Source organism: Drosophila navojoa, chromosome X (assembly GCF_054131105.1).
Source record: "Drosophila navojoa isolate 15081-1374.11 chromosome X, UAZ_NAV_1.0, whole genome shotgun sequence".
In the NCBI taxonomy this organism is placed as follows: domain Eukaryota; kingdom Metazoa; phylum Arthropoda; class Insecta; order Diptera; family Drosophilidae; genus Drosophila; species Drosophila navojoa.
The window spans coordinates 19,776,271-19,792,906 of record NC_142895.1 but is presented as its reverse complement, the minus strand read 5'-3'; the positions used below and the strand labels follow the sequence as shown (position 1 = coordinate 19,792,906).

At 45.9% G+C, this 16,636-nt stretch overlaps 3 protein-coding genes across 5 annotated transcripts in view; 2 read left to right on the top strand and 1 right to left on the bottom strand.

Annotated features, from left to right (window-relative positions):
• The window catches only part of baz (par-3 family cell polarity regulator), a 52,005-nt gene extending 42,997 nt beyond the window's left edge, over nt 1–9,008 (top strand). For 2 of the 3 annotated variants that reach the window (XM_089262978.1, XM_089262977.1), the window contains exons 2-9: nt 471–1,943; nt 2,012–2,191; nt 3,152–3,792; nt 3,858–4,157; nt 4,233–4,912; nt 4,986–5,529; nt 6,906–6,995; nt 7,153–9,008. In XM_089262978.1, coding sequence (XP_089119104.1) covers nt 471–1,943; nt 2,012–2,191; nt 3,152–3,792; nt 3,858–4,157; nt 4,233–4,912; nt 4,986–5,529; nt 6,906–6,995; nt 7,153–7,711 — 4,467 coding nt within the window. In that variant the 3' untranslated portion in view covers nt 7,712–9,008. The remainder of the gene's footprint in view (nt 1–470; nt 1,944–2,011; nt 2,192–3,151; nt 3,793–3,857; nt 4,158–4,232; nt 4,913–4,985; nt 5,530–6,905; nt 6,996–7,152) is intronic. The other variant, XM_089262979.1, reaches the window with a different exon arrangement.
• An 877-nt stretch (nt 9,009–9,885) lies between these two features.
• TTLL1A (Tubulin tyrosine ligase-like 1A) lies at nt 9,886–12,016 on the bottom strand. Its single transcript, XM_018107974.3, has 4 exons — nt 11,489–12,016; nt 10,789–11,368; nt 10,382–10,722; nt 9,886–10,314 (listed from the first exon to the last, which is right to left on the bottom strand). The coding sequence occupies exons 1-4, from the start codon at nt 11,815–11,817 to the stop codon at nt 9,945–9,947; spliced, it is 1,620 nt and encodes a 539-aa protein (XP_017963463.1). The 5' UTR covers nt 11,818–12,016; the 3' UTR covers nt 9,886–9,944.
• A 1,362-nt stretch (nt 12,017–13,378) lies between these two features.
• On the top strand, nt 13,379–14,156 carry LOC149090695 (uncharacterized). Its single transcript, XM_089264876.1, has one exon. The coding sequence runs from the start codon at nt 13,523–13,525 to the stop codon at nt 14,084–14,086; it is 564 nt and encodes a 187-aa protein (XP_089121002.1). The 5' UTR covers nt 13,379–13,522; the 3' UTR covers nt 14,087–14,156.
• Nucleotides 14,157–16,636: the final 2,480 nt, after the last annotated feature.

Below are 16,636 nucleotides of genomic sequence, written 5' to 3'. Positions count from 1 at the left end.
TAGCAGTTTTTGGCGCTAGTCCAGCCCCAGCTAAGCTTTACTGAGAACTAGCTCATTTCCATATAGAAAATGAACCATTGGCAAATGATATACATATGTACATATATAACAATGTTAGGATACCATAGATTAGTTGAATCAAAACCATTAAGTAAACAATATTTGGAACTAGTTCTTTATCCCTAACAGTTTTTTGCATTCGATGATAAAAGACTTACATAAATAGAACCACTTAAGAAATAGGAACCAGTAAATTTCTTGACTTACAAAAATGAACTTCAGCATAGTTCTTGAATCATTTTCTATTGAACCAATCTCTGTAACTAGTTCATATAACCAAGAAACCTGAACATTTGTTGTAAATTCTAGCAAATTATTTATGAAAAAGCGTTTTGAGCTTGTTCTAGCTCCTTCTTTCTCACGTTAACATTTCCATTAATATGCCGTTTGATTTGCCCTTATGCTTGCAGGAAGCAGACTCCTGGGTAGCCGTACACCATCTGCAGACACAGTCGGGCATATTGGATCCCGATGACTGTGTGCGCGATGTGGCCGATGATCGGGAGCAGATACTGGCCCATTTCGAGGATTCGGGCCCCGATCCGGGCGTGCCGCAGGGCGGAGGCGATGGCGCCTCGGGCAGCTCCTCAGTGGGCACCGGCTCGCCGGACATCTTTCGTGATCCCACAAACACAGAGGCGCCCACACGGGATCTGTCCACGCCGCACATCGAGGTGACCAGCACCACGTCCGGCCCACTGGCTGGCCTGGGCGTCGGCCTGATGGTGCGTCGCAGCAGCGATCCCAATCTGCTAGCTTCGCTCAAGGCGGAGGGCAGCAACAAGCGCTGGTCGGCGGCGGCGCCGCACTATGCGGGCGGTGATTCACCGGAACGCCTGATGCTGGACAAGGCCGGCGGACAGCTGTCGCCACAGTGGGAGGAGGAGGACGACACAGCCGCTCAGCTGAAGGAGCAATTGCTGCAGCAGCAGCAGCAGCAACAGCATCCACACGCCGGCGCAGCGGGTGCTCACCAGCCATTCGCTCGTTCCGGCCGTCTGTCCATGCAGTTCCTGGGCGATGGCAACGGCTACAAGTGGATGGAGGCCGCCGAGAAGCTGCAGCAGCAGCCGCAGCCGTTGCCCACGTCGCTCCCGAACAGCGCCTATTCCAGCAAATCGCTGCCGCGCGAAAGCAAGCGCAAGGAGCCCCTGGGTCAGGCATACGAGTCCATACGCGAAAAGGACGGCGAGATGCTGCTCATTATCAACGAGTACGGCAGTCCGCTGGGCCTGACGGCCATGCCGGACAAGGAGCACGGCGGCGGACTGCTCGTGCAGCACGTGGAGCCCGGCAGCCGGGCGGAGCGTGGCCGTTTGCGTCGTGATGATCGCATCCTCGAGATCAATGGCATCAAACTGATTGGCCTGAGCGAGTCCCAGGTGCAGGAGCAGCTGCGCCGTGCCCTCGAGTCCTCCGAGCTGCGCGTGCGCGTGCTGCGCGGCGACCAGCATCGTCGCCAGCAGCAGCGGCGCGACTCCAAGGTGGCCGAGATGGTGGAGGTGGCCACCGTGTCGCCCACACGCAAACCGCATGCCGCTCCGGTGGGCACCTCGCTGCAGGTGGCCAACACCCGCAAGCTGGGCCGCAAGATCGAGATACTGCTGAAGAAGGGCCCCAACGGCCTGGGCTTCTCGGTGACCACGCGCGACAACCCAGCGGGCGGGCATTGCCCCATCTATATCAAGAACATCCTGCCGCGCGGCGCTGCCATCGAGGATGGGCGCCTGAAGCCCGGCGATCGCCTGCTCGAGGTCGATGGCACGCCCATGACCGGCAAGACCCAGACGGATGTGGTCTCCATTCTGCGTGGCATGCCCACAGGCGCCACAGTGCGCATTGTCGTTTCCCGGCAGCAGGAGCTGGCCGAGATGCCCGTTGGCGTAAGTTGCATTGAATTGGCTTAGCTCACTTTCGAATCGTATTTAATTGCAATCACTTTCTTTTGCAGCCCCCGGAACCAGCTGAGAAGCCAGTGCCAGCTGCGCCAGCTCCAATTTCAGCTCCGATTCCGGTGCAAAAGTCGAGCAGCGCTCGCTCGCTCTTCCAGCAACAGCAGCAGCAGCAGCAGGCGCAGCTCAATGAATCTCAGCACTTTATTGATGCGGGCAGTGAGTCGGCGGCTTCCAATGTAAGTGGCGCATGGAACTAGTTCCAGCATAGTAGATTGCGAAAACTTGTCTTGATGATGGAACTAGAGGGATTTAGTTTAAATAGAGCTTATAGGGGAATCCTTTTTGAAAGGGAATTAGATTACAAACAAATTCATTAGTTGCATGGAACTAGTTCCTTTGGATAGAGCTAGGAAATGGAGCTAGAGCTAGAGGGGAAGTAGTTTAAATAGAGCTTGTTGAGCGATCTCATTATATAATGATTAGTTTTGTGGAACTAGTTCATTTGGATAGAGTTATGAAATGGAGCTAGAGCTAGATGGGAAGTAGAGGGAATTAGTTTAAATAGAGCATGTAGAGGAATCTCTTGAAAGAAAATAAGGTTATAAAACAAATTCATTATTTTTGTGGAACAGGTTCATTTGGATAGTTTTATTTAGTATAAAATTATGAAATAAAGCTAGAGCTAGATGGGAAGTAGAGGGAATAAGTTTAAATAGAGCTTGTAGAGGAATCTCTTCTTGAAAGAAAATAAGATTATAAAACAAAATCATTATTTTTGTAGAACTAGTTCATTTGAATAGTTTTATTTAGTATAAAATTATGAAATAAAGCTAGAGCTAGATGGGAAGCAGAGGGAATTAGTTTAAATAGAGCTTATAGAGAGATCTCTTTTTGAATAGGAACTAGATTATAAACAAATCGATTAATTTTGTGGAACTAGTTCATTTGGATAGAGTTTTTATTAGCATAAAAGTTATATGTATTCCAAAATGAATCCAATCGGGGAAATTGCAGATATTTTTGGGCATGACTTATTCAAAAGAACTAGTTCATTTTTAGAACAAATAGCTTATATGCAAATCGTTTGAATTAGTTCAATGGTAATGGTATTTATCAATTATCGATCTCAATTTCTGACACTATCTCTCTCTCTCTCTCTCTCCCTCTCTCTCTCTCTCTCTATTTTGCACCCACAGGACAGCCTGCCGCCGAGCAGCAGTAGCTGGCATTCGCGGGAGGAGCTGACGCTCCACATACCCGTCCACGACACCGAGAAGGCTGGCCTGGGGGTCAGCGTGAAGGGCAAGACGAGCTCGAACTTGAACGCGTCCACGCCGAACAGCAGCAGCAACATGAAACACGACGGCGATCTGGGCATCTTTGTGAAGAACGTGATCCATGGCGGGGCCGCATCGCGCGACGGCCGTCTGCGCATGAACGATCAGCTGCTGAGTGTGAATGGCGTCTCGCTGCGCGGCCAGAACAATGCCGAGGCCATGGAGACGCTGCGCCGTGCCATGGTCAACAATCCGGGCAAGCATCCGGGCACAATAACCCTGCTAGTCGGACGCAAAATCTTGCGCTCGGCCAGCTCCAGTGACATATTGGAGCACAGTCAAAGCCATAGCCATAGCAATAGCAACAGCAACAGCAACAGCAACAGCAATAGCAATAGCAACAGCAGCGGCGCCAACAGCAACAGCAACAGCAACAACAACAACAACAACAACAGCAGTTCCAATGCCAGTGACAACTCGGGCGCCACGGTCATCTATCTGAGTCCAGAGAAACGTGAGCCGCGCGGCTGCGGCAACGGACCTGGCAGCGATATGAATAGGTGCGTCTCGATGGAAATTACTTTACTCACTCGCTCACTCTCACACTCTCGCTCTCTCTTTACAGATGGAGCAATCCCGTTTTGGATCGTCTAACCGGTGGCATTTGCTCCGCGAATTCAACACAGCCAACACAGCAGCAACAGCAGCAGCAGCAACAACAACAACATCAGCAACAGCAGCAGCAATCGCAGTCGCAGCAGCGTCGCGTGCCGCCTCCTCCCCTGGGCGGCAACAGCGGCGCCTTGCGCAACGAGAGCTACTACATGGCCACCAATGACAGCTGGTCGCCGGCGCCCCTGCAGCTGCTCAATGGGCATGGCAACACGGCGCTGCTCATTGAGGACGATGCGGAGCCCATGTCACCGTAAGTAGTCAGCCCTTGCTTTCCCTCACCCTCTCCCCCTGCTTCTCTCAACTCTTGTGTTTTGTTTGCTTGCAGCACGCTGCCGGTGCGCACACACGATGGCCAGCACTGCAACACGAGCAGCGCCAACACATCGCAGACGAGCGTCGGGATGGGACAGACGAGCGGCGTGGCCGCGACAGGCGTGGCTGGCAATTTCGATGCCACGTATTCGTCGCAGCTGAGCCTGGAGACGAACAATTCCGGGGTGGAGCACTTTTCGCGCGATGCGCTCGGCCGACGCAGCATCTCCGAGAAGCATCATGCGGCGCTGGATGCACGCGAAACGGGCACCTATCAGCGCAACAAGAAGCTGCGCGAGGAGCGCGAGCGGGAACGTCGCATTCAGCTAACCAAATCGGCTGTCTATGGAGGCTCCATTGAGTCGCTGACGGCGCGCATAGCCAGCGCCAATGCCCAAATGGCGGCAGCAGCGGCTGGCTATAAGCACGCCAAGACCAGCTCCCACATCGAGCAGCGGGAGCAGCAGCAGCAGCTGCTGCTGGCCGCCGAGGCCGAGGCGCGCGATCAGCTGGGCGATCTGGGCCCATCTCTAGGGCTGAAGAAGTCGTCGTCGCTGGAGTCGCTGCAGACGATGGTGCAGGAGCTGCAAATGTCGGATGAGCCGCGCTCCCATCATGCGCTGCGTGCGCCACGCGGACGCGGACGTGAGGACAGCCTGCGCGCCGCCGTCGTCAGCGAACCGGATGCAAACAGTGAGCAGTCGCAATCGCAGCTCTCATCCAGCCAGAATTGACTAACGGATTGTTCTCTTCCAATTGCTTTCAGAACCGCGCAAGACCTGGCTGCTGGAGGAGGGCGATCACGAGGGCGGCTTTGCCTCGCAGCGCAACGGGCCGTTCCAGAGCTCGCTCAACGATGGCAAGCACGGCAGCAAGTCGCGCGCCAAGAAGCCGAGCATCCTGCGGGGCATCGGGCACATGTTCCGCTTCGGCAAGAATCGCAAGGATGGCGTTGTGCCCGTCGACACATATGCCACGTCTGCAATGGGCTCCTCGTCGCAGCCCATGAATGGCCAGTCGCAGCAGCAGCACCAGCAGCATCAATTGCAGCAGCAGCAGCAGCATCAATTGCAGCAGCAGCAGATACCAGCAGCAGCGCTTGCTGCACTGGAACGCAATGGCAAGCCGCCAGCGTATCAGCCACCGCCACCACTGCCCGCACCCAATGCAGCGGGTGGCGGCGGTGCAGTGGGGCCCGGGCGCGACTCAGCTGCTGCCACACTGAATGGTGGCATACACCAGAATGACATATTCAATCATCGCTATCAGCATTACGCGAACTATGAAGACCTGCACCAGCATCAGATTAGGTGAGCTGGGCTTGGGGCTTGCTTGCATCTACCTCACTTCTCATTGGGTCTATATGTATAAAGTGGTGTTGGCTCTAACTAACTGTCTCTGTGATGAAATATGTAAAAATCGTGATATCGAGTTGCATATTCAGGTATAATGCTTCAGGTATAATCAGATATACTTATCTATATAGTATGGCAACTGTTGAGTAAACATGGGTTCATAGAACTATATTCAAATTCGATTCTTCAGCTGTATCTGAGTACTTGGAAATCTTATTTACTGTTGAACATTGTATACAATAGGGTTATATAGTAGTTCTGAATTGTAGATATGTATATAGAGTTATTAGATGGCATTTACTGAAGATTTTTGTAAGTCATTTTCGGTAAACGACTTTGAGCAATTTATTGTTATTCAATTCAATATATGATTTATTTTCAAATTACTACATTTAGCTTAAAGCTAGCTTATTTCTCTTTATGCAGAGGTTAGACTTATTTTATGTCTGTGCAGTTGAGAATAAAATTTTACATAGGATTTTATTTGAATTTAACAAATTATTAAACAAATTTTTAATTTCTAGATGAAATTTATAGTAATCTTGGAATGAAGTCTTAAAAGTATGTTGAGTGATTATCTGATTTTTATTATAACGCCGGAAAATACAGTAGAATCCAATCAGAACTACTACGCTTATAGCATCCGTAAGGTTATTATGATGATAATTCTGGTTGCCGGATCTTTCGGGTAAAACGACGGCCCCCTGAGCCTCGCTATAATCGGATTCTACTGTATTATGATTTATAAAAATATATATATTTAATATCCGCATATTGAAGGTATTCTAGATAATTTTAGTAAATCTGGGAATGTTAGAAAATTAAAATTTTTGATTAAATTGTTATCCATATAAGACTAAATTCAACGTACGCAGTGATATATATATTATAAACAATTATTATTATTTTATAACTAAATTCAGTGTCCGCTGACTAGCTTTAGAAGCAACTCGCTTAAATGTTCACTAAGGTTTTCTTAGGCTTTACCTAAAATGTAAACTCTATTCAATTCAATTCGATTCGATTTATATATATTTCACTCAAAATTGTCTCTATTTATGTGTTTAGCACTGTTCGATGTGTATATGTATGTGTATTGTTATTAACCCGTCGCTCTGTTTCATGTCTCGCCCTCTCTTTCTCTTTCTACTCTGTGCACACTGTGTCATGTGCCATGTGCCATATATGTATGTCTCTCTCTCTCCTGTTCATACTGTTCATACACATCACTACACGATCACTCACACACGACAACGCGAACCCATCGCATCGTCCTACCACATGCTCATACCCTATAATTAATGCATTAACCAACACTGGACACACGACAGCGACAGCGTTCAAGAGACGCTCTCGGAGTCGACGCTCGAGTGCATGCGACAGCAGGTGATCAGGCAGCGCATCAAGGTTGAGGCCGAAAGGTAACGGTAACACAAACACACACACACACACATACTAACACACAGCTATGGTTTGGCTTAGTATATATGTCACACACACACACACACACACTCATATATGCCAAACTCATTTCCCCATTTGTATTATATGCGAACTTTGCTTTTTGCGCTTTTGCAGTCGCCGCCATCAGCATTACCATTCGCAGCGCAGCGCCCGCTCCCAGGACATCAGCATGCACTCCAATTCCAGCCAGCAGCCACCGTTGCCGCTGCCCCCGTCGGCGGCCGCCGTTGCCGCTGGCCATCAGCAGTCGAACGGCATGCGGCCAATGAGCAGCTACTACGAGTACGACACGGTGCAGCAGCAGCGCGTGGGCAGCATCAAGCACAGCCACAGCCACAGTCACAGCCATGGCCATGGCCATGGCCATGGCCACAATCATAGCGGGCACCACAACGGCGCCAATGCGACGTCCTCGCCCATCAGCGTGAATGTGGCGCAGCCCCACTGGAAGGCCGCGGCGCTCAACGGCTACTCGCCGGCATCGTTGAACAGCAGCGCACGGAGTCGCGGACCTTTCGTCACCCAGGTGACCATTCGGGAGCAGACCGGCATGCAGCAGGCGCAGACACAGTCACCGTCGCAGTCGCAGCAACCCACCTACCAGACCGTGCAAAAGTCGCAGTCGCAATACGGCAGCGCTGCCGGCGCCCAGCCGCATGCGTCGAAGGTGTGACTATAGGTGCTGGCGCATGCGCGCGCCACACGCGACGTCCTCGTGGAGGGCCACCAGCCCAGCCAGCACGCGGAGCTGAGCGAGGTGGAGGTCTTCTACTATGCCACCGAGTGCTGACTGACGGACAGCCAGGCAGATAGGAGGAGACAGACAGGTCGCAGTGTGCGAGTCGCCAGCGGCCGGCAAAGCAAGCAATCAACTGGAAAGCAGTTTAAATTCTTTTTTTTTTTTTAAATACATATATAATTAATATATAAATACATATATATATATATATATATTTTCATTATTTGACAAAAGGGGCCAGATATACCCCAACACACACACACACACACATGCATAGTTAAGCTCATTAAAATTATATTATACAATGAAAGTATTCTATGTGAAAAGAGAAAGGAAGAGAGCAACTGTAAATGCTGCTTCCTATACGAAAATATTTAAATATATATATATATATATATTAGATATCGATCTGCGAAGATTTACCAATGCATTGCGCTATAATTAAGCTAAGACATTTATTGTATTAATCGAAAGTCAAAGACCGTGTAAATAATAATTAAATAAAAGTTCGAATTGTGTGTGCCGCAGCGAAACGAAAGAACGAAGGCTGAGGTAACTGAAACTTAAAGAACGAACGCATACATATATCATTTCATAGAATATCTATTTATGTAAGCTGCTATCGAGTCGCAAAAACATCATAAACATTGCTTAAAATATTCCCTAAATTATGCTAACATTTATTGTAAACAAAACGAAAACAAGAAACAAAAAAAAAAAAATTAAAAATACTTGAAATTGTATTAGGCGCTTCAACCAAGCCAAAATCATGCTGTAAATATGTAACTGACATATATACATACATACATTCTTAGACATATATACATATAAAGATATATGTATATATATTAATTTTTTTCGTTTAGCTTTAAAGCAGACGCCATGCAAGAGAAAAAAAGATAAAGATGTGAAGTGAAACTTAAGAGTCCCAACAATTTTTTTTTTTTTTTAATATAAATATAAATATAAATATTATCTTTGCGTAAGCTACAATTATACAAAAGTACTTATAAATATAATACTTAATTAACATATGTATTAGCAATTAGCAAAGCAATTATTGTGCAGCTTAGAGATGCCCCATCGTGGCATCCATAGAACTTCGTATTAGAGAGCGCATTCATATAGAAACCATACACATTACGCTACATATTGTAATATTTGTGTATTTTGTGTATATTGCAAAATTCTGTTGCGAATTAAATATTTAAGTTTCTATATATCAATATAAGTAAGTGCGTGTTTTATTTTTGAGTCATAGAAGTCAAGATATTATACGACTTGGACAATTATTACAACTTCTATGTAGAATAAGTAATAGTAGAATAGAATAGAATAGAATAGTAAAGCCTCTAAGAGATGCCCGAACATCTTAGCTATGATTTCCCCAAATGAAATTTCGTTACTCTTAACTAGATTCACCTACCTTGAGCCCATTGAAACTAGGAACTCGGGATATAACGGTTTTGTAAGAATGTATGTAGCAGGCAGAATGAGGCGTGGCAGGATATATTCTTGTACAAACGTCGAACAAAGTCGATATATGGTCTGTTGGTATATTTGTCGATCGTTCATATGTGTATTCATTCGTACGTCTGTCCGTCCGACGCATTTCTCTCGGTCTGTTTGCCCCTCTGCATGAACGGGGATGTTTTGTAAAGCTACAAAGTAGAAATTTACTTTGAAGACGTTTCGATACCCATTCAATATTTTACGATTGTCGAAAAGAATACTTGAACTTGGTTATCCAAAATATGGAAACGTCCAATTTTCTGTAGGGTTTGCTGCAATTAATATATTTTGGCTCCTCGCGTAGTTCCGGGCATTTCCTAGCTAAGCAGGCTCTACCAAAGAAGTTTTACAGTATTTATTAGTTACATCCCAACGATTTCAGAATGAATCGAATAGAATTACGGGACTACTACCGACATACAGCAATCATAAAACTTCAAAATGTGCATTAAAAAAAAATAGTACCATAAAATATGCGTCTTGGGATAATTTGATTGCTGAATTGCCACTGAAATGATATTGATTAACATAAAGCGAGCGTGACGAGAGAATGGGAACAGTTGGAGCACTCACTCACTCTGTTGCACTTCGCCTGCCGTACCGCGCAACTGTAACGGAACTGTCAAATACCGCTATTGATCACCCAAGTGATTAATTATTTGGACGCGAGCTTTGATGGCGCAGCTCCAGTGGCGCTGCGCTTCGTCGTTGTCTTTGGCTTCGACTTGGACTTCTGGCCTGTCTTCTTCGACGTGGATCGCATTACGGCCGCTGTTCCCGAGGGCAACAGCAGCTTGGATGGCACCGTGGAGGGCATATTAGAGGGTAGTGCACCGCCCGCCAGTCGGTTACCCGTATTCTTTGGCTTCGCTGCATTTTTATTGCGACAAATTTTTCCGCCGTCACCAACGCCAGCTGATGAGGTGGGCAATCGGGATTGATTCGGTGTCTTTGGCAGCTCAACGGGTGCTATCAGAGTAAAGTTCTTTAGGCACTCTGGGCTGGGCGTTTTGGGCCAGCGTTCACTGTTGACAATACGGGAAGGAAACTGTATAGGGTATAGCTCTTTGGCATGGCTATCCATGTACTCACTCGGGCATTCCACCGGGTGGTATGACCACATTCAGGACATTGTCGATTAGGCGCGTCTTCAGTATGCAATCGTTCTTGGTGGTCGAGTGAATGGATGGCGATGTATTGATCTCGATAAGCCACGGCTTCAGACTGTTATCGATAATAATATCATAGCCATACACCTCAAAGCAATGACGATCATTGGCCATCACCGGGGCAACAGCGTCCAGAGAATGTCGTATCGTCTCCAATATGCGGGCAGATACTTTCTTCGATATACCCTCGCCACGTATGCTGTCCAAATAGAGCCAGAGATTCTGCAAGGACCATTTACCGCCATGTGTCGCATTGTATTCCTTCTGCAGAATGTCGATGAGGATGAGAATGAGGATGGGGATAATGACAGAGATGATAATGTGACCTACATTATTCTTTTGTATGCTAACATTCGTGAGATGCATGAACACATTATCGATCTCGGTATGATCGTATCTCTGGGTACAGAAGCGACAGAAACCCTCGTTATACAGATAGGCCTTCATCGGATTGAATGAAGTGACCAGCACGTACAGCCGCAGATCAAACTTTTTGCCACCAATGAGTAATGGATCGTCAATGTACCGCGAGATGACGCAGGTGTCGCGATGAAAGTGGGGATAGAATGTGCGAGCCTCATAGGCGAACCGCTTGAGCTGGGACAGTTTGTTGACCAGATAGATGCCAACACCTTGTGACTTATCGGATGGCTTCACAATCCACGTGCACGCCGGATTCTTATTGAATTGCTCGACGAACAAATTGTAATCGGCGGGCAGTACAAATGTCATCGGTATTATATCCAGGTGCATATAGCGTGTGCCACCCAAACCCAATTTCGTATCATTCGGAAAAGTGGCGGCCAATGCGTCTCCCTTGCGCTCCAAGTCCTTGCGATAACGTTTAATGTTCTTTACCAACAGATCCTTTCGCGACAGCTCCATAGAGTTGGGGAAATGATTGATAATTCTGCAAAAGTATTAGATCCTATATCGAAATCTCTTACTATAACTAGATCATATATATAACTCTATCTATATGTGTTTATCTCTCTGTTTCTGTACCTCTCTATATAGATGATATACTTACTGATCGGATCGCATGCGATAGGGATGATCGACCCCAAAGATGTAACGACAGTTCTGCGCGCACGCCCAGTACACGTTCCACTCGCCGTCGAAGGCGGGCACCCTGTGCCAGTCCCTCTTCTTGAAGTTGTTGATCAGCGCCGCCTTATCGCAGTCAGTGCTGTAGTAGATGCACTGGCGTTCTTTGCGCGGCCAGGGCTTCTCCCTGGACACCAGGCCGAAGATCTGTATCGGCAATGGCAGATCCGTCTTGCTGCTGCATTTGCTCAAGCTTGGCTTCACGTCTTTGATGCAGCTGCTGCTCTTCTTTTTCTTGAGTCGACTTTTCATTCTGGTAACTGCAAGGCCAACAACAAGGTTACATACAATTTGGAATTTTGTGCTCACTGAACGGGTCCAGAATAGCGCTAGACGGTTATCTACTTTAATACTGAGAATTTTTACTGTTAATATTCTTAATAGAGCCTGTGCTCTATGGGAAAATTTTATGGAATATCTAGAATATTTAGTCAACTAAGCCGAATTATCGCTTTCCTCCTAAATAAATGTACAGCCTGCTATTTGTGTAAATGCTAAATGAACTAGATTGAAACAATCGAAGTTGTCCTTGGGTTGAGGCTGAAAAAGGAATTAGGGAGAAAGAGAATGATAACGAGAAAGATAGAGAGTTTAAAAAGACGAAAAAATTAAAAGGAGTAAGAGAAATTCAACGAGAAATAGGAGAAGGAAGAGGAATAGGAGGACAATAAGAATGAGCATGGGAAAAATGAGACATCAAGAGACAAAGAGAAGGCGACAAAAAGAAGGGAAAGGGATATTCTGAGATAGGAAGAGAACGAGAGAAAGGAGAGAGGGCAGGTAGAGAGAGATCGGGAAAAGAAGAGAATAAAAGAGAGTGCGTGAAAGAGGGAGAGAGAGACAAAAGACAAGACAAAAGACAAGACAAAAGACAGTAAGAAGGAGACACAAAATGAGAGTGAAAGGGAGATTAACACAAACTGGGAGAGCGAGAGAAAGACAGCCCCATTGAGAGATTCAATTCATTTTCTGATTGGACTATAGAAATATAGGTCAGCCCAAGCGCCAAAGTAAATCTAGGAATGGAAATTCGAAGTAATAATAAATGATCTTCTTATATTGAAGATTCAAGCATTGCTAGTATTCCTAGTCACAAAGAGAGATGGAAATAAAATGCTGCCCAATCAGAAGGCAAGTAAAACTGGGAGGGAAATTCCAACTTACATTCTGATTGGACCGAGTCGTGGCGAGCGATTCCCACTGGATGAGAGCTTTTCTCGCCACAAATAAGAGCTGATGTTTGCCTCAGTGAGCCGAGCAGATTGGATAACAATGAGCCACTTTATATAGATACTGGGCAGCGGTGCATACACTCGCATTGTCAACGACGCGCAGCTGTGGCAAGCCAAACAAATGTGATTCGTGTGTGCCCAGATGATCGCTGCTGATTAGATCACATTATGCAGGCGGCTATTGAAAGCGAAAGTGTTAATTTCACCTTAACGCCCATTAGCAATTACAATGGTCACATTCTACACTCCCGCCCTCCACGCCTTCCCCTTTGCCCGATAAAAAAAATAGATGAGACAATTCACAGGTAATTTTGTGGCTTTTCGTATTCCGGATATTGTTGGGTTTCTTTTGTGGGTTCTAAGGGTGATCACCGCGCAGCAGTTAACCAGAGCTAAGCAAATAGACTTTGACATATTTGCAGCGTTTCGTGCGGAGGTCTACCTGGTTAGTTGGTTGCTCATTCGCGCAATTCACACGTTTGACCAATGCCCGCCATAGGGCAACCGGGCAACCGGGCAACCGGGGTGCCACAACAATCGCCAGCCATTGTCCGCACTCGACTATAAATGCCCGCTGGCGGTCAACAAAGTTCAACAGTCAGACAGCACAAGGTGTCCGGTCGAGAGCACGGATTGAATAGCAGCTGCCAACAAGAATAGCCGAGAAACTTAAGCACCAAGGAAAACAGTTTGTGGATAGATAAGCCCAGGCCCAACTCATCAACATGAAGATCTGTGCTCTAGCATTGCCCGCTCTGCTGCTGCTGGCTCTGGCAGCACCTGGCGAGGCCACCTTTGGCAAGCTGGGCCTGGTGGTGGGCGGCACTGGCGGCGGCTATGGCGCAGCCTATCCATATGGTGGTGGCTACGGCGGCGGCTATGGCGGTGGCTACGGCGGCGGCTACGGCGGCGGCTATGGCTACGGCAACGAGAACATAGTCAAGGTGATCAAGGTGTCGGTGCTGCCCAGCGGAGGATATGGCGGCGGCTATGGCGGTGGCTATGGAGGCGGCTATGCCAGCGGTGGCTTCGTCGGCGCCGCTCCGGCCATATCCACATCGGCCGTTGTCACGCCCGTGGTGACGTCGGTGGCAACACCTGTTATAGCCGGCGGCATTGGCGGTGGCTATGGAGGCGCCATTGGTGGCGGCTATGGCGGCTATGGTGGCTACGCAGGTGGTGCAGCGCTGCCCATTTCATATGGCATTGGCAATGGCTACGGCGTCGGCGGCGGCTTTGGGCTTGGCTTCGGCGCGCCCGCCGCTCTGGGCGGTGGCGGTTGGTGCTAGGCGGTGATTACTGTAACAACTGAAAGCGACTTGTTTATACATATAACACTTACGAATATTCCTAAATAAATGTCCCCCCTTTTTTTTTTTTTTTTGTAAACTTTAACTAAATAAAACGTAAATTATGAATAAATAAATTGTTTAATTGGAAATCTAAAAGGAATTATCTAAAGCAAAATCTCTCTTTCTTTCTCTCTCTCTAGCTCTAAGCTCAGCTTGTATTGTATCTGTAATGATCATGAATTTTCGGGCATTTGTGCAATTGAGTTTCGTAATTTGTCGATTACCAAATTCGTGGGCCAACAATTGCCTAACGAGCCGCACGAGAAGATGTGCGTTGACCTTCAAATTGCTCTGGGCAGGGAAACGAAATTGAAATTGAAATTGAGAGTAGCTGGGCCCACGGTAGCCCGGCCGTTGCACTGCCTCGCAATCCGTGTGGACAGATCCACTTAGCTCGCCGCAGTCACAAATGGTAATGAAGTGCCAAACGAGCAGGGCCAAACCCAAACTTCAAGCCAAACAGTGGCCCAAGAATACGGTGATGGCACGCCACTTGGTTACAAAAGCTCGAAGTCTGGCCAATGTGTAAATTGGCTATGATTTCATATTTGCCAAGTTCAAAAAAACAGAAAATAAATCCAAAAATAAAGAAAGAAGAGAGAAAAAGAAAAAAATCACAAGTCGAACAACAAGCAAACACTTTTAAATAGTTGAAGTAATTTATATGCAACGGCGCAGGGCGAGCTTTCTTTTGTCTATATAGAGAGATAAAGAACAGCTACATATATGCCTCAGGCAGCTCATCTATTCATCTATCCAAGCGTGATTTATGTAATCCAGCCGTGCTCAGGAAAATAGCAGCGAGACAGACTCCAAATATCGAACAATAAAATTTCGTGATAGACAGAAAATTTTTAAAAATAAATATTAAATTTAACTTAACATTTCCAAATTTGTCAGAAATATATATACATAAATAACCATAAATATCTCCATATATAATATTAATATTAATATAGCTTTTAAGTAGATAAATTATTGTAATTCTGTTTAGATTAAGTTATCAATAAGGTAGCGGTGCGCTAAGCTGTAAATAAATATATTTCTTTAAAAAAAAAAAAAACATAATTAATTTTGGTTATTTATTTCCGTTTTCTTTCCAAAATTTTGCAGCATTCGCACTTTACTCGCTCGTATAGGGGTTTTGTTGTTCATAAGCCTAGAAGTGGCTGCAAAACGAGACAAAAATCTTGTTGAAGCTAGTCTGAGCTCATATATTATATTTTACATACATATATATTTTTTGGACTAATTCTAAGCTTTACATACATAGTTTTTTCTTGCTGAACGATTTGTCACAGTTTTGTCTGGGTCATTGGCTTTTGAGTTTCGGCTAGTCTCTTAAGATCGGCTCATAGGTTTTCGATTGAACTCATATTGATCGCATGATAACGATCTGGCTTCAATTACGATATCATTTAAGACTTGGATGGAGCTAATGCCAACGAAGCCTATGTTTTTTCTAAGTATAGAGTATACATAGATTCATACATAAGAGATTATGTACACACACACATATATCGTAAGAACCGGGTAGGGCAATTGAATGTTTATTCTCATGTCTAGGCCAAGTACGATCTGACGGCTCAACAATTGTTTGATAAAGCAACGAGCCATGTCTACGACCTATTCAGCTATATTTACCAGCTCAACTATAAATATAACTAGACTATCAGATGCGATATTACTAGAGCTTGTTTGAGAACCTGTGAATATTTTGGCGCGTCTGCCATAAAGACCAGCGGCATCTGGTGTAAACTTTGTAAATTGATATGCGAATCAATTTGCATACACGTTTGGGCCAAAAATCCAAACGGGTATTACTAATGGCTGTTAGACGTGGGCCCCTAAAAATGGCAGCGATACGCGCCCTTTGGGCAGCGGACGTGGTTTACGCTTTAGACGCGACCTAAGCCTAAGCTGAATGCTGGAATCTGTTTGCACAGCATTTTGCTCGCTCGGTTAGCACATCGAGCCGCAGCGGGAGCTGAGGCCAAAGCCGTCGGCTACGTGTAGCCATGCACAAGATCTAGCCTGAATGAGCGACAATGGGCGCTAGGGTCGCAGCTCCCAAATACATACAAACAATGGGTGATGTGCGAGTGTGTTGACACTGAGAAAAAATATACACATATACGCATACTATATACACACATAGATATTTATATTGCCAAGGGAAGAGCCTAATCGAGCGTGAAATGCAAACAAGAGTTTTATACCCTTCATAAAAACCAAGTCAATTTTTATTACGAATTATAAAAATTTTGACTATGGCTAAAAACCAAAAACAGCAAAAAACACAGAAAATTAAATAAGAAAAACAAGTTGAAAATAATTGCAAAAATAAGTTAAGTAAGCACAAAGTAAATAAGAAAAGCAGCAATAGAAAGTTTTAAAGTTTCAAAAGCCTTTTAACATATTTAACATTAATTAAAAGTTATCAATCTTCATCAAGAACCTAAGATCGAGCCATACACTCCAACAAAA

Bases quoted from the DNA above. Each gene is read 5' to 3' on its own strand.
- LOC149090695 (XM_089264876.1), top strand. From the start codon at position 13,523: ATGAAGATCTGTGCTCTAGCATTGCCCGCTCTGCTGCTGCTGGCTCTG.
- TTLL1A (XM_018107974.3), bottom strand. From the start codon at position 11,817: ATGAAAAGTCGACTCAAGAAAAAGAAGAGCAGCAGCTGCATCAAAGAC. The intron at 11,369-11,488 runs GTAAGTATATCA...ATACTTTTGCAG, and splicing joins TATCGCATGCGATCCGATCA to AATTATCAATCATTTCCCCA. The intron at 10,315-10,381 runs GTGAGTACATGG...TATTGTCAACAG, and splicing joins CCACCCGGTGGAATGCCCGA to TGAACGCTGGCCCAAAACGC.